Consider the following 25825-nt stretch of genomic DNA (forward strand, 5'->3'; position numbering starts at 1 on the left):
AACCATCCTCATTAACAAGAAATGAATAAATTACAGTACATTGATATAATGGAATACTAAAGAGCAATAAAAAAGAATGAACTACTGAAATACAACAACATAGGTGACTCTCACAGACATTTGGCTGAGTGAAAAAAAAGCCATATTCAAAGGAATACATATTTATGATTTAATTTATATGAATTCCAAAACCAGACAAAAGTAATCAATGCTGACAAAAGTCAGAATAGTGATTATCTTGAGGGGGGTGTGACTGGTAGAGGCACAAGGAAACCTTTTTGGATGCTGGAAATGTTCTCTATCTTGATGAATGGTGCTTATGGATGTACACAAATGTGAATAATCATTGAAGGGTACACTAAGGATTAAAATTAGTATACTTTAGACACTAAGAACAGCTAAGAAAATCTTCAAAAAGAATAAACCTGGGATAAACAACAAAGTCCTAACGTATAGCACAGGGAACTATATTCAATATCTTGTGATAAACCACAATGGAAAAGAATATTTAAAATAAGAATGTATATATGTGTATAACTGAGTCCCTCTGCTGTACAGCAGAGATTGGCACACCAATGTAAATCAACTATACTTCAATTAAAAAATAATAAATAAGTAAAAGTGAAATAAAAAGGAATAAACCTGGAGGGCTTAAACTACCAGATACCAAAACTGAAGCTCCAGTAATTAAGAAAGCATAATATTTATGCAAGAACCATGAAACAAAATAGAAGATCTATTTTAAAAAATCCACATGTATGTAGGCACTTAATTTGTGATAAAGTAAACATTACAGAGCAATGGGAATAAAAGTTTCTTCACCAAATGGTATTGCTCAATTAGATATACATAAAATAAAAATAAAATGTTATCCCTTCTTCATACCATATATAAAAATAAGAGCCAAGGGGACTGTAAATCTGAATGTATATGGTAAAGAAATAAGGTTTCTAGAAAATTATATAGAATATCTTCATAACTTGGGGTAGGGAAAAAAAATTCTTTAACATGACCCAAGAAAAGCACTAAACATAAAGGAAAGATTAATAAATCAAACTACATTATTAAGTCAGACTATATTAAAAATAAACTTGTTCACCAAAAGAACAAGAATCACTAATGGATTAAAAATGCAAGCCACAGAGTGAGAAGCTACTTGCAACACATATAACTGACATAAAGCTTATTAACTAGAAAATATAGAGCAGTCCTACAAATTAGTAAGAAAGTAATAAACAACCAAAAGGAGAAATGAGCAAAAGACAAGCATTTCACACACAAATACAAAAAGATGTCCAAAAACGATGGTGTCATTTATCGTCACGGAAATGCAAAATGAAACCACTGTTCACTCATCATAATGACTAAAATGAAAAAGTCTGGCAATGCCAGGAGTTGGCAAGAGAGAACAGAACTAGAGGTTCTGTTCTAGAGGTTCTGTGGAGAACAGAACTTTCATCAATGGCAGCGTGTATATTGATAGAGAAACACTGGAAAACTATCTGGCATTGTCTACTCATACTGACCCTAAGACTCAGCAATTCCACTTCTATATATATACCAAATAGGTGTGCATGCTCAAGAACATCAAGGCATGTAATCAAGAATGTTCATAGCAACTTTATTCATAACAGCAAAAACTAGAAATAACCTAAATGCCCACTAATATCTGTAAATAACAGAATAAGTGAATTGGAGTAGAGTCACATAATGAAGATACTATATAGCAATAAAGATAAATGAATTAGTTATCAAAACACAAATCAGTTTCTCAGCAAAATGCTGAGCAAAAGAAGCCAGGAACAAAAGAATTTGCACATTACAATTCCATTTATTTAGTGTTCAAAAACAGGCAAAACTAAATGACAATATTAGACGTTAAAATGGAAATTCCTTTGTGGAACACAGAGGAAATAGAGATTAGGAGGTGGTATAAGGAAGGCTTTCTGAAGTTTTGGCAATGTTCTAATTCTTGACCTAGGTTGTAGTTACACGGGTATCCACACTGTAATATTTCAGTGAGCTACAAATGAGTGCTTCCAGTTAGAGATAGTAGGTTAAATGTATGCATTAGCTTTTGTTCCCTTCTGAGCCCTCACTAAAATGATAAAAGGATTAAACACACACACATACCAGCTCACAATGACAAAACTAAAGAGAAAACAGTTTGAACAAAAATGGTAACTGAGTTAACAGCCTGGAGAAAGAATCTTAAGCCAATAGAGAGGAAAGCTTAGAAGCAAACCATTTTATACTAAGGAACTCCTAAGAGACGTAGCAATTGGTGGTGCTAGGTACCTCTGGAAACGACAGAATCAGTGGGGTTAAAAACCCGAGTAATAATTGAAAGTTGAAGAAGCAGTCAAACCCCAGATCCTTCTTCCAATTTACACCACTAGGAAACTGCCCTTCCCCATTCCCAGACAGGTGACTGGAAGTTATTCTCTAGAGAGTTGGAGCAGAGGCGGGGGGGGGGGGGGGGGGGGGGGGGAATGGAAGTTTATTAGGGAAAGGAGAAGAAGAAGGAGAGGGAAGAAGAGGGTTAGGAGGAAGAGAAAGAGACGGAGAAGTAATAGTAGTAGTAGTTGTCTTCACTGGAATGGAAACAGCAGGTACAACTGACAGCAGGGGTAATACTATATGAAAACAGGTAGATTAAGAGTCTGGGCTATACAATGAGATTTTACTACAGCTTCTTCCACTACAAGGTTCTATAAACAGGTCGCCAAGTATATAGCCTCTAGGAGAAATATGTGAATGATTATTTCACTGAATATGACCAGCTGAAGAGAAAAGATATAAAAAGATAGTGACATAATTTCCAATAAAGTGACCCAGAGAAGTCACCTACAATAAAGTACACATTGACAATCTGCATCCAGGAGGAACCCCAACAGACTTAGCAATTAGTGGTACCAGGCACCTCTGGCACATAACTTCCAAAAGCATTTCAGTCTTCTATTCTTAAATATGAATAGATGGCCAATAATTTGATGAAATATGAAAGGCAGAATATGAAAGGCAGAAGCAAAAACACAAAATAAAAGCGAAGACTAGAATTTTCAAGTCTCTCCAAACCTCCCTTCCAGAAAAACATATGCAGCAATTACACAGCAGAAAACTACAGACATTTACAATAAAATAAATGACAAGATATCTCCACAAACCCTAAGATAAAGCAGATGATGACAAACTACGAACAACCACAAAACCTGTGAGGTATCAGCATCTATCTATGCAGGAGAAGCAGAAGAAAGTAAGGGAGTACCTAAAGGACCTGGGAAGAGTTACTCTAAATACCCAACTGGTACTCAGTAGGAAGAAGTAGATCAATCTGAGAAAAGCAGTTGAAATTGGAGGGGTGTTTGCCCATTCCAATAGCAGGTGAGTTCAAAAGAGTACAATAAGGTCCAAAGGTGGTAAAGTAGTCTGGTAGCCTGTAAGAACTATAGAAACTGAACACCCAGGGTTCCTGGACAGGATGGAGCACAAGAAACCAAGAAAAACGGTAGAGAACAGAATACAAAATAAACAGGATAAAAATGTAGAAAGAGAAAACGCAGAAAAAGAAACAACAGCAGAAAAAAACTTCAAAAGTAGAATGGAACAAAGGCAGAAAATTCCAGAAAGCAAGCCACCATACTTTGAACACTATATAAGGGAACTTGGTGAAGCTATAAAAAATTATCCTAAATCACGCTTCCTTCTAAGAATTCACGGGAAAAAATCTAAATTAAGAATGAGCAAAGAAAAGGATCACAGTCAAACACATACCAAGTTCTTGTTTAAAAGATAATAATAGTGAGCAAAAGAAAAAAGTTCCTACAGTGAAAGCATCCAAAAGACATGCTTTCAAAATAAATAAAAACTATAATCTACTACTTGAAAATTAAGGAAGTAATACAAGATATTAAGCAACTACATAAATAAAATTTAGAAAAACACAGAAGAAAGATGGTAATAACTTAGGAAAGAAGCAGGAATAGAGAAGGAAGTTGTTTCAGAAACGAAGATTAAACTAAAACAAAAGCAAATAATCACAACAGATAGTATCTTAAAAGAAATAAAAGAACAAAAAGTTGTTTTAATCAAAAAGAAACAAAAAGATTTTAAAATACGAGTAAAAATAACAAATACTAAACATGCAAAAAAAAATCCAACATAGACCCTGATGGAAAACACTAAGGCAAAGAAAGAAAATAAATATTAAATGGTATATATAGTTCATGAAACTTTACAGAAATGAAAAAAGATTACAAACTACAAATGAAGGAGAATGCACTGTACCTAAGAGTACCAAGCCATAAAAAGCAACTTCAGGACACATTCTAGTAACATTACTACACTTTAAAAATAAATTAAAAAGTTTTAGGCCTCTAGGCAAAATAACAAAAATGATTCATAAGTGAAAGAACATTAAACTGTGAGAAAATAATGTAAATACCTGAGGGAGAATTGGGGTTAAGTTAAGCAAAAACAAAAAAACTAAAACTATAAAACTAAGCAAAGGAAAGTAATTATTAGTTCAAGTGAAAACAAAATCCTTGCAGAAAAAGTATGATAGTATATATACCACATGGTTCAGCCATAATACTTTTTACATGATCTTAACAATATAATCTAAAATTATGATATAACTGTATTAAGAGAAGAGAAAGACAGAAAATGGGCATGTATATATTTTGAGAGCAAAGAGAGAACATATGAAAACTATTTAAATCCTCATTTTTCATAAGGGAAAGTAGAAATAATGTCCAATATTTAAAAATCAAACGTTTCAAATGCAGTATAAGCATGTTGGAGACAATGGAGGTGAATACAAAGAAAAACGATTTAAAAAAAAAAAAAAGCAGTCCTTAGGGGAGTAGGAAATGATGGAGGATAGGGATGTTACAGGACTGCTGTTTGCAATCAGCTCTGTAGACTATATGTAACTCTGCTATGAAGAAAATTAAAATAATTCTATAACCAATTAAAAATATAATTTCAATATAATTAAAAACCAGACTTAAGGTAAGACATTAATATTTACATATATGCATATGTATGTATGTACACACCTTGCCTGAGAGCAAGTCCTACAGAATAATAAAATTAATTGCCTGGTAGTTCTCTGGGTGAAAAGTTCAAACACCATGTGCACAATGTGCTGACCCTTTCCAGTCTGAAGAACTTGCCTTGCTTTGACACTGCAAATTCAGTACTTGTAAATTGGACAGAAGAAAAAGTTCCACTTTCTTTTCAAATAAATAAATATTAAAAACAAAAACCATTTCATAAAGGAAAGTAAAAGGTTAAAAATAAAGCCAAAGAAGGGAATAGCCCTTTTATAAGGGATATAAGTAAAACAAAAGTACCCCACACTAGCCAGAATCATTCTGGAAGGGGCCAAACACAAGCAGACTATAGCCAATAAAACGTCAATCAAAATATTACATGAGTGTTTAGTATTGCCAGGTATTATTTCTGTGAACAAATTACAGTGAAGAAAAATAAACACAGCTGTTAACAAAATATATTTCCAAATATAGTTTTTAATTCCAATAAGTTTGCTAAAGGTATCAGTGGTCTCAGAAGTATCAGTGATCTCCGTCCGGAGCCTGTGCTCCGCAACGGGAGAGGCCACAACAGTGAGAGGCCCGTGTACAGCAAAAAAAAAAAATAATAAAATGTTTAATAAAAAAAAAAAAAAGAAGTATCAGTGATCTCAAGAAGAGTATAAAGTTTAAAAACAAAGGGTTTAAATAGAAAACAAATTTAAGATTTGTGTCAATATACTATATACCTTCTGAAACTACCATGGACACAATGAATCACTGCCACACAAAGTGAAGTAATGAAATAAACAATACAGGTAGAATTGTTATTGACACTCCTCAACTGTAAAGAAGTGGCCTGAAAAGTAATTGCTTGGGTTTAATTAGTTTATATTTTATCACAAGAACATAGATTAACTTCTAAAGAGAAAACTATTTCCTAGTTTCTATAAACAATGTTCTATTCTTTTATATTTAAAAATATATATTTTGGCAAAAATACTTCAAGAAGAAAAGACCTTAAATTATTAATGGAAAAGTTTTTAGAGAACTAATGTTCCTGGAAACCAAATAATAGGTTCATGTAAATTACATCTCCTGGAACATATAGTATAATTAATCCCATTTTACAGTTGCTCTTTCTTATAACTAAATAATGACAATTTCCCTCCTTCTGTAAAAATTGTCATTTTCACATGTACTTTCAACCCAAGTTACAAAGTAAATGTACTCCAGTACTCCAGAAATCTTAGTCTCATGGAGCAAATCAAAAGCTACCATAAACACCTTGAGAGAGAGTGCCAGAATGCCATTAACACTCTGTACCAGCAAGGGTAATTGCTATAACAATTTCCAATAAATGCCTATTTACCTGCCCTAACTGCAAGGGCGAACTGCTGGGAATGCATCTGCCATCATGGATTTAAAATATGAATCCTGAGTCCTACAAGCTCTCCTGACCACTGAGGCAGGGACTCTCTCATTCATAGACACTGAAGGATTTATTCTCAGCCTTCAAGTCTTCACCTGAAAGCATTCTGAATACCCCAGACACCAGGTAAGCACTAACTTCCAGAAGCTGAAAAGCAGAGGCTATAATGAAACTGCTATTTTTCCCTACAGGCGAGAGAAAACAATAGGGACAGCTAGTAATCTACTGCAATATAAATAAAGATCGCATCTTCTCTTTATCTAAATGAGAATGAAGCCAGAGCAGCTATTATTACATTACAAATTTTCAAATACAAAATACATTTCCTAATCAAAGGATTGTATACTACAAACAGGTATCTCTCAGTAGGACAGTTCCAACACTCATGAAAACAGTAATGAGAGGCAGTTATACGATGCATTTATGATATTTTGTTTAACTCCTTGAACATCAAATACCTAGTATGTGCCAAGTATTGTCATATGCACACAGCAGTTACAAAAAAAGAAGTCAATGCTCTTATGAAATTATCACTCTAATGAGAGAGAAAATAAAAAATAAATAATGTATCAGTGCTAGGAAGAAAAACAGGAGGACCATTCATCCCTATTCGCCCTGAGCAGTACCCTTTTCACAGCTGTTGTCTTGGTGGAAATACTAAAAACACACTCTTTTACTCTCAAAGTATTCTGGTGTAGAAGATACAATAACCTTAAAGATAATGGGATAGAGATTGAGATATTGACCAAAAGGGGGAGCTATTTTTAAATACTTTGGTGAGAAAAGATCTCTCATTATAATGATAAATTTGAGGAGTGACTTGGAGAGAAGTGAGGGAGCAGGCAAATCCATATCTGTAGGAAGAGCTTTTCAGGCAGTGTATTTGTGGCGGTATGTAGCTGACCCGTAAACAATGCAGAAGCTAGGGGTGACCATCCTCCTGCAGTTGAAATCCGCATATAGATTATAGTCGGCCCTCCATATCAGTTCCTCCATATAAATGGTTCCTCCGAATCTGCAGTTCAGCATCCACAGGTTCAACCAACCACAGATCATGTACTGTAGTATTTCCTATTGAAAAAAATCCATGTATAAGTGGACCTGCACAGCTCAAACCCACGTTGTTCAAGGGTCGAGTGTACTGTGTATGTGTGACAGAGTATGTTTGTGTGTGTGTGTGTGTGTGTGTGTGTGTGTGTGTGTGAGTCTGTAGAAGAAAATCTACAAAGCTTCAGTGAGAAAGGAAGAAACTCCAGTTTCAATAGAGTAGTCTATAAAGTAGAACACTTTTCATTCTCTTTCTTGCCTAAAAATGGTTCCCAGGAAATGGCTTTAGTCATAACTAATTTTAGTCTGGTAGATTCCAGGATTAAAACCATTTCCCTAAAGAGAATGCCTTCTCTATGAATGTAAAATAGCCCTATATGGTTTTTAATGTCATTGGCCCTTAATATCACTTTATATTTATACATCATAAATATATATTTCCCCAGAAGCTTGGTGATTCTGGGGTGCAGATATGGTATGAATGGAACTTGGCAGTTCCCCAATAATAAGAGTAATAATAATAACACACCACCAATAAAAATAAACAAGGGGCATTTTAAGTGTTTACTGTGTGCCAGGGACTGTTCTAAGCATTTTACCTGAGGTTACTCAAGTATCTGACCATTTATCAGACTGCCCAATTAAGGGGGTCTTTGAATCTCCTTGAGCATTTGTACCATCTACCAAAGAAAAAATAGATCCTTACCTCTCAACATACACAAAAATTAACTCAAAGTGGACCACTGGCCTAAATGTAAGGGATAAAACTATAAAATTTGTAGAAGAAAAGAGAAAATTTTTGTGACCTTGGGTAAGGCAAAGACTTCATCAAAAACATGATACATAAAAGAAAAAAATTGATAACCTGGACTTTATAACTTTTGTTCTTCAGAACACCCCATTAAAAGAATGAAAAAAATAAGCCACAGACTGGGAGAAAATATTTACTAGTCATATATCTGATAAAGAACTTATATTTAGAATATTTTTAAAGACAAAAAAAAACTTACAATTCAGTAAGAAGACAAACTACCCAGTTCAAAAATGGGCAAAATATTTGCACAAGCATTTTATAAGAAAAAGCTACATGAATAGCTCATCTGTACTTGGAAAGATGCTCAACATTATCAGTATTAAAATGCAAATTAAAAATACATTGAGAGGGCTTCCCTGGTGGCGCAGTGGTTGGGAGTCTACCTGCCGATTCAGGGAACACGGGTTTGTGCCCCGGTCCAGGAGGATCCTGCATGCCGCAGAGCGGCTGGGCCCGTGAGCCATGGCCACTGAGCCTGCGCGTCCGGAGCCTGTGCTCCGCCAACGGGAGAGGCCACAACAGGGAGAGGCCCGCGTACCGCAAAACAAAACCAAAAACAAAAACAAACAAACAAGCAAAAAAATACATTGAGATACCACTACACATCTATATATTCCAAAAAGACTAACAATATCAAGTCTTGGGGATGATATGGAAAATCTTCATACGTTGCTGGTGGTAATGTAAAATGGTACAATAAGTTTAGAAAACAGGCTAACAGTTTCTTAAAAAGTTAAACATATACTTAGGATACAACCCAGCATGTATCCATATACTCACAGCAACATTGCTCATAATAGCCAAAAACTTGAAACAATCCAAATGTTCATCAAATGGTGAATGGAAGGGGAAAAAAAATTCCATACAAGATGAATATTATTCATAAATAAAAAGGAATGAACTACTAATATGTAGAACAACATGAATAAACCTCAAAAACATTATTCCAAGTAAAAGAAGCCAGGCACAAAGGACTAAATGGTATAAGAACCCACTTATATAAAATTTCTAGAAAAGAAAAATATACAAATATCTATTTTCTAGATAGAAAATAGATCAGTGGTTGTGGGAACTGGAGGTGGGCATAGAGACTGAGTACAAGCAGGCGTCAGAACTTTTGGGGTGATGGAAACATGCTGAATTGGATTGTGATGACAGCTCACAACTATATATATTTTCTAGAAATCACTTAACTACAGTTACAATGGGTAAATTTTGTGATATGTAAGTTATACCTCACTAAAGCTATTAAAGTAAGGAAAGGAAAGATGACACTACCTTTCCTACAAGAACAGTATTTCAGGGTCATCACATTGCTGATAAGGAAAATATCTGTTAGAGAAGAATTCCAGCTAACACATATAGAAAAAATGAACAGTATTAGAAAAATCACATTTGGTAACCCCTAATGAAAAGACAGGTCTCAAGGAATGCTGAAGCTGTTCGATGAAAGGCAAAGGCGGTAGGGGAGGTTTATCACGGAGGAATCAGGCTGATGCTGCCTGGAGGCAAAAGATAAATCTTAACATCACTAAACTTAAGACAGCCAGACATTATATGCCACTTGATATGATGCAATAGTAAGTACAGAGCACCAGTTATGAAGGATTCTTGCCAAAAAAACAAAATAAGCCTGAATCGAACCAAACCTTTAGGTCTAATTTTCAGTTTACATAATATAAGTGATGAATAAGCTAAACAACACTTTGAGGAAGGAGCAGCCAAATCCAAACTGTAGGACGTTCTAAAGGACCTGATTTCTCTAACAAATTCACGGCATTAAGAAGGAGAAAAGTGAGGGACACTACTACAGAAGAAAATAAACTTAAGAGCTAAACAGCCATATACATATGTGAACCACGCCTTGATGGGATCCTGATTTTTAACAAACCAACTGTATAAAGACATTGTGGTGGTAATTGGAGAAACCTGCATAATGACTAAGTATTCGATGTTATCAAGGAATTATTATTAATTTTGTTAGGTATGATACCAATATAGTGGTTATATTTTTTTCAAAAACGCCTTTAGCAATTAGAGGTCATGCCAGAATACTGGCAGTGAAATAATGTATGCATAGAATATATTCCAACATTTTTTTAAGTGGCAGGGTAAACATATAATACAATGGGCAGAATGTCAAAAACTGTTGAAGCTGACAGGTATATGAGACTTCATCATTCCATCTTTTCCACTTTTAGTATATTTTAATTTTTCATATTAATAAGGTTAGGGGACAACAAAAAACTGCAAAGCTGAGAGGAAAATAAAAGTAAAAGAAAAGGGGCCCAAAGCTTACAAGAGAGATCAGGGATAAAGACTACTGTGGAAACCATCAGAAGATAGGTAAAACATGAAGCCAAGTCTTTGGAGAATATCATATAAGGAGAGAGTAGAAACTAAGTCAAAAAAGATCAGAGAAGTGAAGCCAGAGGAATTTGAGAAAGATACCAAAAAGTGGAATGTCAGTGATGAAGGAGGAAACCTAAGAGAAAAACTGAATCAGGGAAATCAAGACAAGAAAGATTCCAACTAATAATAACCACCAAGTACTCTTAGAGACCCTAAATTTCAAATAAAATAGGAAAAATTATGTTTTATAACAAAAGAATTTCAGAATGATAAGGGAAATAATTATCTTCATATTTCCTAAGATGCACAATTTCCCAGATACTGAACAAGATGTTCAAGAAAATTAAAAGTCATTACGCACTGGCACCAAGTTGCCACCTCACTAGTCTGCCGTAGTGGAAGACAGAATACCAAGTGCAAGAACAGCTATAAAAAATAAATACGATATTGACATTAGCCATAAAGAGTTCTTTAAACTATTAACTCCCTGAAGGTAAAACAATGAGCCAGCCCTATTTCTAACCATATGCCCAGATTCTAGCATGGTTCCAGGCTGCATGTTTCTATATTGCTAGAGTCCCAACGGGGTGCAAAAGGTATGGAAGGGACAGTTGACATTGATGATGCTCAATATTGTTGGCATTTTGAGCCACAATTATATATTAGACCAATATGGTAATCCCTAATCCCTTTCTGATTACAAGGATAAATAACAGAGCTTTTCATTTCATACTCAGAGCTCAAATAACATATTCCCAAACGTATACCTTTGCATTGCTGCTCTCACAAAAAACTGGATCTTTTTATAGTTGATCCCTAGTACTTTGAAGAATTTACTGTTAACCACAGCCTTGAATACGTCACTTTCAAATAATTTATTAACATATTGCATATAATACAAAATGCAAAATCATATATATTTTAAGCTACTATTACTTCAATCTTCTATTATTTACTCTCTTGATTTGCAATACAGTGAGGTTAAAGACATATTTTTGTTTGCAGGGCAAAGTCCCACCTAACATGAATCTCAGTTCTTACATCATTAACAGCCCATATCATTTTAATCAATAAATAGTTCAGATAAGTCTTTTTGTTATTCACAGATCAAACACAGAAAAATTCCCCATCTCTCTGCAGCACACGTAGTTTTTATTATTTCCAGGTATATTCCAAAATTCTAAACAGTGTAAAAAACTTCTCACCTCAAGATTTTTGAAGTTCTTGTTTGACCCTTTTTGACTTTTATCTAACTCAGGATTAAAGAGCATGATTCTAAAATATCTTAGAATCAGAAATTAAAAGTTAAAAACTTACATTCAAGCTGTGCAACCACATCTCCAGGGTCGACTGCTTCAGGGAACACCTATAGTGAGAGAAGGCAGAGGGAAGCAGGATAGAGAAGAGAATGTAAAAGGAAGACATATATGAAATAGTTTTTGTGTTTTCCTTCTCATTCCCAAAATATTCCTTTTCCAACCAAAGAAACTTCTGACATTACTGAGAACTGTCACTTCCTCTCTGCTTCTCATGATCACTATACAAGATTTTACCAACAAACAAAAATTACATCTGGCTCTGCCTCCCTCTCCAATTTGATCTGCTAGCAGTCCTCCCTTTGTTACCATGGTCATACTTGCGTTCTTGATGTTCCTCCAGCTCATCAAGCTTATTCCCAACAAGACACCTTTATATTTTCTGTTCCTCTGCTTAGAATGCTTTTACCGTAGACCTTTAAATAACTGATGCTGTCTCATAATTCAGGCTCAGTTTCAATGTTATTGCCTTCTCTGACCACCCTTTAAAATAAAGAATCCCCCTAATCATTCTGTCCCCTTACCCTCCCTTTATTCTCTTCATGACACTTACTATTTACTTGATTATTGTCTGTTTCACCTATTACAATGAAAGCTCCAAGAGGGGAGCATGTTTGTTTTTTTTACCCAGTGCCTAGAACAGTGCATGGAACAGACCAGGTACTCAGTAATTACCTGTGGAGAAGAGGAAGGAGAAAAAGGAAGGAAGGAGGGAAGGAGGAAAGGAAGAAAGGAGGGAAGGAAGGAAGGAAAGAGGGAAGTAGACAAGGAGAGAAGGAAAGAAAAAAGTGAGAAATACAATTGGTAATAATTACCCAAAAGCACCAGATTCAGGAGGGAAAAAAGAAAAGAGACTTATAGAAAGAAGCACCACATGACAGCCATAAGCAAAATATGACCTATTCTTACCTATTAATATCTCCCCCATCTCTTCTATGAAAATGATTACTTAGAATTCAAGGTGCTATATTTTACATAAAGACCACTAAGACAATTTTAGAAGTAAACTGATCCATCATGAAGAAGAGGCAACTGATTCAACGTATAATATAATGCATATTTATTTTCAAGCTTCCGGATTTAAGTTACATATCTCCTTTTGAATTAAATCAAAGTGCATAGTCAACAATCGTAATATGTGTTATTCAAAATTTGGAACCACTTTGATTTTTTATTGGTTAACATTTGATTGGATATTTGAACTCACCTTTTCAAACACCATTCTGGCATTGAAGACCAGTGGAAAACTGGCTGGGACACATTGTGTCTTTTTGTATTGGCCAAACACACAGATGCTAAGATAGATGTCCTCCTTGTCTTTCAGCACCACTCCTGGGCAAGTTACCTGAAAGAAATTAGACAGATGAATGTGACTACTTCATGAATTCCCTTAACTACTGTACTAAAATAACTTACCAAACATTACATAAAAACACTAGTCTGCTAAGCTAATAAAAATACGCACAAGTTAAAAAAAAAAGACAGAGATTCTAGTATTTACAGAGTTAAATGAAATGCCTTTATAACTTCCATCCCTCTGAGATATCTATGATTTCCCACTTGGTTATTTGTGCTCTATGTACTGGCTCTTGGGACAGACACTAATAGTTTTAAACAGTAAGCCTCAGGCTCCCACTTTATGTAGAATGCTGACATAAACTTATTCAGCATCATTTAATCACAAAGGATTAAGACTCAGCAGAAATAAAGCACAATACTAGAGGACAAAAAAAAATACCAAAAAAAGCACAAATCTGACCTGTATCACCCTAAGTCTCAGCCCATACACACCCTCATCAAAAGAAATATGACAAATTTTCAAAGCAAGTGAACTGTAAGTTTCTAGCCCAATGAAATATTTTTTAAACATAAAACTGCACTTAACTATTCTCAGGACTGACACAGGGAATAGGCATAAGATGTAGGGTTTCTAAAAATTACATAGCACAGTCTCTCCAGTTCCTGCCATATTTCATTTTCAGTGATCAACCATACCCTTAGTAGGCTATTGAAGATTCTCCAAGATTTGAATCCAATTTATCATATAGCAATATTACTTGACACCTCCTAAAAATACAATCAAAGTATATTTGTTATTGTTTACTGAACGCACACATTACTTTCTTGCTCGCATTCTTCCATTATCTGGATTACTGCTCATTTCTACTCCATGCCATCTCCTCCTCATCTACTTCTACCTCCCAAGGCTTACATTAACTGCCATCCCATACACAAAACTTCTCTTGATTCACCAACTATCACTATTCAATTCAATCTAATTCAAACATTTATTGTGAATTTATCATAGTCAAGTAAATAGTTTTAAATTCTCACAGCATTTTATAGTTCTCTTAAGGCCCTAATTATTGTCTCTATGCATTTTAATGAAGTGGGTACACCTCACCTATTTTATTTGATTATAAATTCCCTGAGAACAGAAACTCTAATTTCCTCATCAATGTATCCAAAAACACAGACTTTCCATATTAAGAAGCAGCTTAGAAATTATCTAGTACAGCTTTGAATTTTTTATACAGGGAAACAATAGAGACCCAATAAAGTGAAGGTGATTTACTTACTTAAAGTCACACAATAAATGAGTCAATACAATACATTCAAAGTATTTAGAACAGTGCCTGACAGTGCTTTAAATAAATACTAGTGGGCTTCCCTGGTGACGGAGAGGTTAAGAATCCACCTGCCAATGAAGGGAATACGGGTTCGGGCCCTGGTCCTGGAAGATCCCACATGCCGCAGAGCAACTAAGCCCATGCACCACAACTACTGAAGCCTGCACGCCTAGAGCCTGTGCTCTGCAACAAGAGAAACCACTGCAATGAGAAGCCCATGCACCGCAAAGAGGAGTAGGCCCCACTCGCCACAACTAGAGGAAGCCCACGCACAGCAACAAAGACCTAACCTAGCCAAAAATAAAAAAATAAATAAAAATAAATGTATAAATAAAGAAATAAATACTATAGTTATTATTAGAATGAAAACCACTATCATCTACCATCTTAATATAGACTATTGCACTGAATAAATGACTAAGACTTCATGTCCCTCTGTATACGGCAGTTAAGATTATTTTCTATGCTAGCTATTTTGACTCCATCTACCCCTTATTCTATTTTCTACTTTTGTCCTAATAATTCACTATTGATTATTAAAATCAAAGCCCTCAGAAATCTCATTCTGTCCATCAGCTTCATTTTCTACTCTGCCTCATTTAAACCAAACCTGTTAAGAGTACCTCTAAGTCTGTGTTATGCCTACAGATGAGGCTGGTCCAAATTGAAATGGACAGTTAATGTAAAATACAAGATTTTGAAGACTTGCTCAAAAATATTTTAAAGAATGTTTACAAAACAAGTGTAAAAAATCTCATTAACAACTTTTACACTAATTACATGTTGAAAGGATAATACTTATACTGACTTAAATAAAATTACTGTTAAAATTAATTTTATCACTTCTTTTAATTATTTAATGTAGCTAGGGGAAATTTTTAAATTATATCCTTGGCTCAAATTATACTTCTATTGGACAGCACAGCTCTAACTGTCCTCACTGGAAAATACTGAGTCTCTTTCCAATTTGTAGTATATTTAAGAAGACATGACATTTTTCCTTAGCCACAGTTCTATAAATTCTGCCATTCTTTAAAGGAATACCATGGAAAGTTCCATTAAGAAGGCATCAAAAGAGGGGTTAGGGCTTCCCTGGTGGCGCAGTGGTTGAGAATCCGCCTGCCGATGCAGCGGACACGGGTTCGTGCCCCGGTCGGGGAAGATCCCACATGCCGCGGAGCGGCTGGGCCCGTGAGCCATGGCCGCTGAGCCTGCGCGTCCGGAGCCTGTGCTCCGCGGCGGGAGAGGCCACAGCAGTGAGAGGCCCGCGTACCGCAAAAAAAAAAAAAAAAAAAAAAAAAAAAAAAAAAAGAGGGGTTAAAGAAAATCCGACGGAACAAATATAAAATAAATAGCAAACTGGCTGGCTTAAACCAATCATATGGATAATTACATGAATGTAAATATCTTAAGTATTGTAACTAGAAGGCAGAAATTATTAGACTGGATAAAAAAGCAAAACACAATATGCTAGTCTGCAAAAACACAATTTTAAAGATTACGACATACATAGAAAAAGTATTTTCATAATAGTAGAGTAAATATCTCCAAAATCAGCCCCTCCACAGAGAAGCTGAATAGATATTTTTCCAAAGAAGATATACAGATGGCCAACAGGCACATGAAAAGATGTTCAACATCACTAATTGTCAGGGAAATGCAAATCAAGACCACAATGAGATACCACCTCACACTCGACAGAATGGTTATTACCAAAAAGACAAGAAACAACAAGTGTTGGTGAAGATATGGAAAAAAGGGAACTCTCACACACTGTTGGTGGGAATGTCAACTGGTGCAGCCATTATGGAAAACAGTATATCGAGGGTTCCTCAAAGAACTAAAATAGAACCAGTTATAGGATCCAGCAATTCCACTCCTGGGTATTTATCTGAAAAAAAAGAAAATACTAATTTGAAAAGGTATATGGGGACTTCCCTGGTGGCGCAGTTGTTAAGAATCCTCCTGCCAATGCAGGGGACACAGGTTCGAGCCCTGATCCAGGAAGATCCCACATGCCACGGAGCAACTAAGCCCGTGAGCCACAACTACTGAGCCTGTGCTCTGGAGCCTGCGAGCCACAACTACTGAGCCCACGTGCCACAGCTACTGAAGCCTGAGCGCCTAGAGCCCGTGCTCCACAACAAGAAAAGCCACTGCAATGAGAAGCCTGTGCACCACAACAAAGAGTAGCCCCCCCGTCATAACTAGAGAAAGCCATGCACAGCAACGAAGACCCAATGCAGCCACAAATAAATAAATATAAATAAATAAATATTTTTAAAAAAGAAAAGATATATGTACCATGTTCATTGCAGCACTATTTACAATAGCAAGATATGAAAGCAACCTAAATATCCATCAATAGATGAATGCATAAAGAAGGTGTGATACACACAAACACATCCCCCCACACATACACACAGGGATATTACTCAGCCATAAAAAAGAATACAATATTGCCATTTGCAACAACATGGATGTACCTAGAGGGTATTATGCTAAGTGAAATAAGTCAGATACAGAAGGAAAAATACCATAAAGAAAACAAAACAAATGAACAAAAGAGAGACACATAGATACAGAAATAAACTGGTGGTTGACAGAGGGGAGGCGGTGTTGGGGGCGGGGGTGGACAAAGTGGGTGAAGGGGATTAAGAGGTACAAACTTCCAGCTATTAAGTAAATAAGTAATGGAATTAATGTACAGCATAGGGAATATAGTCAATAATATTATAATAACTCCATATGGTGACAGACGGTAACTAGACTTATCCTGGTGATCATTTCATAATGTATAAAAATATTGAAACACTATGTTATACACCAGAAACTAATATAATATTGTATGTCAATTATAATTAAAAAATTATTGTAACAAATGGTGAATATTTACTATGAGCCCTAAATTAGACAGTATTGTTGTATAAATGCTAAATTTATTGTGTGGGTGAATTGTATTAAATTTATATAGGAGAATGTCCTTGTTCTTAGGAGATTTACCCTAAAATATTTAGTGGTAAAGTGTCTGAATGTAAGCAACTTCAAATGTTTCATCAATATATGTTTATGCCTATATCTCTACTTGTATCATAGAGAGAGATAAATAAATCAGATGTGAAACAAACAAAAAGTCAGCCCTCCGTAAAGGCAATGAGAACACCAACAAAAACTGTCCAAATCAACTTTTTAGAGATCTAGAAATTAACCAGAAGTTTGCAACAATCTGAGGAGCATTTATTCAAGAAAAATAGCTGAATTTTGGTAAAAACAGTGATATTGTGGTGTTTTAACATATTTTATTCCCAATCTCCTCTACTCAGGTCTGCTATAGCCTTGACAACCAGGACCATTACAATCATGGTAGCCATGAAAACTAGCAGCCCTACAGCCACTGTAGGAAATCAGGTATAAAGCTACCCAAAAGCCCTAGGCCTAAGGAATTGTCAACCCCCATTCACAGGGCTTCTCTTTATTTGACTTGAATCAGAGCTTAGTCACAACAAACATCCTTTACCTGCAAGGCATTTGTCAGAAAAAAAAAAAAAAGCAGCTATTGTTTAACATCAGGGATGCCTGAGGCAGTGCCAGTTGGAGCAATAAGTGACCAAAACATTTAAAAGGCAAAGCTGGAGAAGTGTGTGTGTGTGTGTGTGTGTGTGTGTTGGGGGGCTGTCTTTGACAAGCTGTGATACATTCTTGGCAATTTAGAAGGTCATGCACACGTGCAGGGCTACAAGCATACCCAGAAATTACTTAAGGAAGCCCTAATCTCTCACCTCTGGTTGATCTTGAGGCTTTGAAAATGTTGGAAGTGAAGACTAAGAGTTGTACATTACCTGCAGGGCATAGAAAGCATGTCCCAACATACTCAGCAATAGAGGTACTCAGCAAAGACAGGGGGACTCACTGGTTCAAAGCATTTAAGGAAATATAAGCCCTGTCATTAGAGGGCCATGAAGCTAACTGAGCAGAGACTTCAGTGGCCACACACAACAAAGAACATAGATTTTACAGAATATAGACATTGCCTCAGGAAAGTAAATAAACAAACAAAAAGCAACAACAACAGCAAGAAAACAATAAACTCTGGGAAACAGAGGAAGTCTGATTTACACAGTTCCATATTATATTATTTAAAATGTCCAGTTTTCAACAAAAATTATGACATGTAAAGAAACAAGGGTATAACCCATATATGGAGGAAAAGGCAGTCAGCAGAAAATGTCCTTGAGGAAGCCCAGAAGTTGGGCTTACTAAACAAGAGCTTTAAATCATCTACTATAAATATGTACAAAGGACTAAAGGAAAACTTATCTAAAGATCTAAAGAAAAGTATGGCGATGTGGCAAAGACGTCTCATCAAATAAGGAATATCAATAGATAGACATTATTTTAAAAAATAGAGATTTTAGAGTTGAAAAGTACAAAACATGAAAAATTCACTAGAGAAACTCAAGAGTAGATATAAGAGAGCAGAAGAAAGAATAAATAAACCTGAAAATTTGTCAATTGAGATTATCCAGTCTGAGGTACAGAAAGAAAAAAGAAAAATGAATAGTCTCAGAGACTTGTAGGAAACCATCAAGCACAGCAACATAGATATAATGGGAGCCTTAAAGTAGAGGAGAAACGGCCAGAAAGAATGTTTGCAGAAATGATGGATAAAAATGTCTGAAATTTAAAGGAAAACAATCTATACATCCAACAAACTCCAATAACTCCAAATCACACACATTGTAAGCAGACGGTTCAAAGACAAAGATGAAGAGAGAATCTTGAAAGCAGCAAAAGTTAAATGATTCAGAAGGTACCAGAAATCCTCAACAGGAATAACAGCTGATTTCTCATCAGAAATATGAAGCCAGAAGAAAGTGCAATGACTTATTCAAAGTACTTAAAGAAGACTTTCAGTAGTTCAATATCCAGGCAATTCTCCTTCAAAAAGACGGAAAATTAAGACTTTCTCAAACAAAAACAGATAATCCATCACGAGCAGAACTTCCCTATAAGAATTATTAAAGAGAATCCTTCAGAGACCTTCAAGATGGTGGAGGAATAAGACATGGGGATCACCTTCCACCTCACAAATACATCAGAAATACATCTACATGTGGAACAACTCCCACAGAAAACCTACAGAACGCTGGCGGAAGACCTCAGACTTCCCAAATCGCAAGAAACTCCCCCACATACCTGGCTATGGCAAAAGAAAAATGAAAAAACAGAGACAAAAGAATTAGGATGGGACCAACACCTCTGGGAGGGAGCTGTGAAGGAGGAAAGGTTTCCACACAATAGGAAGCCCCTTCACTGGCGGAGATGGGGGTGGCAGCAGGGAAGCTTCGGAGGAGAGCACAGCAACAGGGGTGCAAAGAGAAAAGAGGAGAGATTCCCACACAGAGGATCAGTGCCAATCAGCACTCACCAGCCTGAGAGGCTTGTATGCTCTCAGTGGGTGGGGGCTGAAAGCTGAGGCTTCGGCTTCCGAGGTCATCCCAGGGAGAGGACTGGGGTTGGCTGCATGAACACAGCCTGAAGGGGGCTGGTGCGCCACAGTTAGCCAGGAGGGAGTCGGGGAAAAGTCTGGAATTGGATAAGAGGCAAGAGACCACTGTTTCGGGGTGCGCAAGCAGAGGGGATTCAGAGTACCGCCTAAGCGAGCTCCAGAGACAGGTGCGAGCCGCGGCTATCAGCGTGGACACAAGAGACAGGCATGAGATGCTAAGGCTACTGCTGCAGCCACCAAGAAGCCTGTGTGCAAGCACAGGTCACTATCCACACCTCCCCTCCTGGGAACCTGTGCAGCCACTGCCAGTCCTGTGACCCAGGGACAACTTCCCCGGGAGAACACACAGCGCGCCTCAGGCTGTTGTAACGTCACTGTGGCCTCTGCCGCCGCAGGCTGGCCCCGCATTCCGTACCCTTCCCTCCGCCTGGCCTGAGTGAGCCAAAGCCCCTTAATCAGATGCTACTTTAACCCCGTCCTGCCTCAGTGAAGAATAGACGCCCTCCGGCGACCTACACGCAGAGGCAGGGCCAAATCCAAAGCTGAACCCCAGGAGCTGTGCGAACAAGGAAGAGAAAGGGAAATCTCTCCCAGCAGCCTCAGGAGCAGCAGATTAAATCTCCACAATCAACTTGATGTACCCTGCATCTCTGGAATACCTGAACAGAAGACGAATCATCCCAAAGTTGAGGAGATGGACCTTATGTGATTTTTGTCTGTATAGCTTTGCTTTTACCATTTGTCCAACGTTTCTGTCTGTCCGTTTTTCTGTTTGTTTTTTTTTTAGTATACTTTTTTAGCCCTTGTTATCATTGGTGGACTTGATTTTTGGTTTGCTTGCTCTCTTCTTTCTTTTTTTTATTAGTTTTCAATATTTTTTTAATTTTTAATAATTTAAAAAATTTTTTATTTTAATAACTTTATTTTATTTTATTTCCCTTCCGCCTTCTCGCCCTCCGTCTCTCTCTCTCTCTCTCTCTCTTTCTTTCTTTCTTTCTCCCTTTTCTTCTGACCCGTGTGGCTGACGGGTCTAGTGCTCTGGCCAGGTGTCAGGTCTGTGCCTCTGAGGTGGGAGAGCCGAGTTTAGGACATTGGTCCAACAGAGACCTCCCGGCTCCATGTAACATTAAACAGCGAGAGCTCTCCCACAGATCTCCATCTCAATGCTAAGACCCAGCTCCACTCAAAGACCAGCAAGCTACAGTGCTGGAGACCCTACACCAACCACCTAGCAAGACAGAAACACAACCCCACCCATTAGAAGATAGGCTGCCTAAAATCATAATAAGGTCACAGACACCCCAAAACATACCACCAGATGCTGCCCTGTCCACCAGAAAGACAAGATCCACCCTCATCCACCAGAACACAGGCACCCGTCCCCTCCACCAGGAAGCCTACACAGCCCACTGAACCAACATTACCCACTGGGGGCAGACACCAAAAACAGTGGGAACTATGAACCTGCAGCCTGTGAAAAGCAGACCCCAACCACAGTAAGTAAGTTAAGCAAAATGAGAAGAAAGAGAAACATACAGCAGATGAAGGAGCAAGGTAAAAACCCACCAAACAAATGAAGAGGAAATAGGCAATGTACCTGAAAAAGAATTCAGAATAATGATAGCAAAGATGATCCAAAATCTTGGACAGAATGAAGAAAATACAAGAAACTTTTAACAAGGACCTAGAAGAACTAAAGAACAAACAAACAACGATGAACAACACAATAAATGAAATTTAAAATTCTCTAGAAGGAATCAATGGCAGAATAACTGAGGCAGAAGAACGGATAAGTGACCTGGAACATAAAATAGTGGAAATAACTACTGCAGAGCAGAATGAAGAAAAAGGAATGAAAAGAAATGAGGACAGTCCCAGAGACCTCTGGGACAACATGAAACACACCAAAGTTCAAATTATAGGGGGCCCAGAAGAAGAAGAGAAAAAGAAAGGGACTGAGAAAATATTTGAAGAGATTATAGCTGAAAATTTCCCTAATATGGGAAAGGAAATAGTCAATCAAGTCCAGGAAGCGTAGAGCGTCCCATACAGGATAAATCCAAGGAGAAACACACCAAGACACATACTAATCAAACTGTCAAAAATTAAATACAAAGAAAAAATATTAAAAGCAGCAAGGGAAAAACAAGAAATAACATACAAGGGAATCCCCATAAGGTTAACAGCTGATCTTTCAGCAGAAACTCTGCAAGCCAGAAGGGAATGGCAAGACATATTTAAAGTGATGAAAGGCAAAACCCTAAAACAAAGATTACTCTATCCAGGAATGATCTCATTCAGATTCGATGGAGAAATCAAAACCTTTACAGACAAACAAAAGCTAAGAGAATTCAGCACCACCAAACTACCTTTACAACAAATGCTAAAGGAAGTTCTCTAGGCTGGAAACACAAGAGAAGGAAAAGACCTACAATAACAAACCCCAAACAATTTAGAAAATAGTAATAGGACCATACTTATCGATAACTACCTTAAATGCAAATGGATTAAATGCTCCAACCAAAAGACACAGACTGGCTGAATGGATACAAAACAAAGACCCATACATATGCTGTCTACAAGAGACCCACTTCAGACCTAGGTACACATACAGACTGAAAGTGAGAGGATGGAAAAAGATATTACATGCAAATGGAAATCAAAAGAAAGCAGGAGTAGTAATTCTTATATCAGACAAAATAGACTTTAAAATAAAGACTATTACAAGAGACAAAGAAGGACACTACATAATGATCAATGGATCAATCAAAGAAGATATAACAATTGTAAATATTTATGCACCCAACATAGGAGCACCTCAATACATAAGGCAAGTGCTAACAACCATAAAAGGGGAAATCGACAGTTACACAATCATAGTAGGAGACTTTAACACCCAACTTTCCCCTTTGGACAGACCATCCAACCTGAAAATAAATAAGGAAACACAATCTTTAAACGATACATTAAACATGATGGAATTAATTGATATTTATAGGACATTCCATCCAAAAACAACAGAATACACTTTCTTCTCAAGTGCTCATGGAACATTTTCCAGGAAAGATCATATCTTGGGTCACAAATCAAGCAATGGTAAATTTAAGAAAATTGAAATTGTATCAACTATCTTTTCTGACCACAAACCTATGAGACTACATATCAATTACTGGAAAAAAATATGTAAAAAATACAAACACATGGCGGCTAAACAATACACTACTAAATAACCAAGAGATCACTGAAAAATCAAAGAGGAAATAAAAAAATACCTAGGAACAAATGACAATGAAAATATGTTGACTCAAAACCTATGAGATACAGCAAAAGCAGTTCTAAGAGGGAAGTTTATAGCAATACATTCCTACCTCAAGAAACAAGAAACATCTTAAATAAACAACCTAACCTTACACCTAAAGCCATTAGAGAAAGGAGAACAATAAAACCCAAAGTTAGCAGAAGAAATCATAAAGATCAGATCAGGAATAAATGGAAAAAAAATGAAGGAAATGATAGCAAAGATCAATAAAACTAAAAGCTAGTTCTTTGAGAAGGTAAACAAAATTGATAATAACCATTAGCCAGACTCATCAAGAAAAAAAGGGAGAAGACTCAAAACAATAGAATTAGAAATAAAAAAGGAGAAGTAACAACTGACACTGCAGAAATACAAAGGATCATGAGAGGTTACTACAGGCAACTATATGTCAATAAAATGGACAACCTGCAAGAAATGGACAATTTCTTAGAAAAGCACAACCTTCTGAGACAGAACCAGGAGGGAACAGGAAATATAAACAGACCAATCACAAGCACTGAAATTGAAACTGATTAAAAATCTTCCAACAAACAAAAGCCCAGGACCAGATGGCTTCACAGGCGAATTCTATCAAACATTTAGAGAAGAGCTAACACCTATCCTTCTCAAACTCTTCCAAAATATAGCAGAGGGAGGAACATGGGAGAAAATGGGAGAAAATATTTGCAAATGAAGCAACTGACAAAGGGTTAATCTCCAAAATTTACAAGCAGCTCATGCAGCTCCATATCAAAAAAGCAAACAACCCAATACAAAAATGGGCAGAAGACCTACATAGACATTTCTCCAAAGATATACAGATTGCCAACAAACACATGAAAGGATGCTCAACATCACTAATCATTACAGAAATGCAAATCAAAGCTACAATGAGGTATCATCTCACACCAGTCAGAATGGTCATCATCAAAAAATCTACAAAGAATAAATGCTGGAGAGGGTGTGGAGAAAAGGGAACCCTCTTGCACTGTTGGTGGGAATGTAAATTGATACAGCCACTATGGAGAACAGTATGGAGGTTCCTTAAAAATCTAAAAATGGAACTACCATATGACCCAGCAGTCCCACTACTGGGCATATACCCTGAGAAAGCCGTAATTCAAAAGGGTCATGTACCACAATGTTCACTGCAGCTCTATTTACAATAGCCAGGACCTGGAAGCAACCTAAGTGTCCATCAGCAGATGAATGGATAAAGAATATGTGGCACATGTATACAATGGAATATTACTCTGCCATAAGAAGAAACGAAATTGAGTTATTTGTAGTGAGGTGGATGGACCTAGAGTCTCTCATACAGAGTGAAGTAAGTCAGAAAGAGAAAAACAAATACCGTATGCTAACACATATATATGGAATCTAAAAAAAAAAATTGTTCTGAAGAACCTAGGGGCAGGAAAGGAATAAAGACACAGACATAGAGAATGGACTTGAGCACACGGGGAGGGGGAAGGGTAAGCTGGGATGAAGTGACAGAGTGGCATGGACATATATACACTACGAAATGTAAAATAGATCGCTAGTGGGAATCAGCCACACAGCACAGGGGATCAGCTCAGTGCTTTGTGACCACCTAGAGGGGTGGGATAGGGAGGGTGGGAGGGAGACGCAAGAGGGAGGAGATATGGTGGTATATATATATATATATATATATATATATATATATATTTATAGCTTTTGTTATAAAGCAGAAACTAACACAACATTGTAAAGCAATTATACTCCAATAAAGATGTTAAACCAAAAAAGAGCATTCTTCATATTAAAATGAAAGGACACTAGACAGTAGCTAAAATGCTCATGAAAGAATAAAGGACACCAATGGGGGAACTACATTGGTAAATTTAAGACAGTCTAAATGTATTTTCTCTCATTTAACCATTTTTATTTAAAATAAAATTACATAAAGCAACAAGTATTAAACTGTGTTGAAGTGTGTATATGTATAAAGATGTCATCTGTATGATAATAAAATTATAAAGAAGAGAGAGAACAGAACTAAATAAAAGCAAAGGTTTTATATATTATTCAAATTAAATTGGCATTAATCCACACTATATTGTTAAAAATTAAAATGTTAATTGTGAGCCCCAGAACCATTACTAAGAAAATAACTCAAAAAATATAGTAATAGAAACAAGGGAATTAAAATGGTCCACTTGATAATAGTTAACACAAAAGAAGTCACTAATGCAGAAACAGAGAAACGAAAAAGACATTAAGACAGAAAAGACAGAAAAATGACAGAGGTAAATCCTACTTTATCTTACATTAAATGTAAATTGACTAAACATTCCAATCAAAATGTAGAGTTTAGCAGAATTGATTACAAACTATAATCCAACTATATGTTGTCTACAAGAGACACAC

At 36.5% G+C, this 25825-nt stretch overlaps 1 protein-coding gene across 3 annotated transcripts in view; it reads right to left on the minus strand.

Annotated features, from left to right (window-relative positions):
• SPATA6 (spermatogenesis associated 6) overlaps nucleotides 1-25825 on the minus strand; it is a 150412-nt gene that overhangs the window by 112600 nt on the left and 11987 nt on the right. For 2 of the 3 annotated variants that reach the window (XM_032635854.1, XM_032635863.1), the window contains exons 2-3: nucleotides 13205-13342; nucleotides 11999-12047 (exon numbers count right to left, since the gene is read on the minus strand). In XM_032635854.1, coding sequence (XP_032491745.1) covers nucleotides 11999-12047; nucleotides 13205-13342 — 187 coding nt within the window. Of the gene's footprint in view, nucleotides 1-11998; nucleotides 12048-13204; nucleotides 13343-13992; nucleotides 14681-25825 lie in introns of those variants that run through there. The other variant, XM_032635872.1, reaches the window with a different exon arrangement.

This window comes from Phocoena sinus, chromosome 1 (genome assembly GCF_008692025.1).
Source record: "Phocoena sinus isolate mPhoSin1 chromosome 1, mPhoSin1.pri, whole genome shotgun sequence".
Classification (NCBI taxonomy): domain Eukaryota; kingdom Metazoa; phylum Chordata; class Mammalia; order Artiodactyla; family Phocoenidae; genus Phocoena; species Phocoena sinus.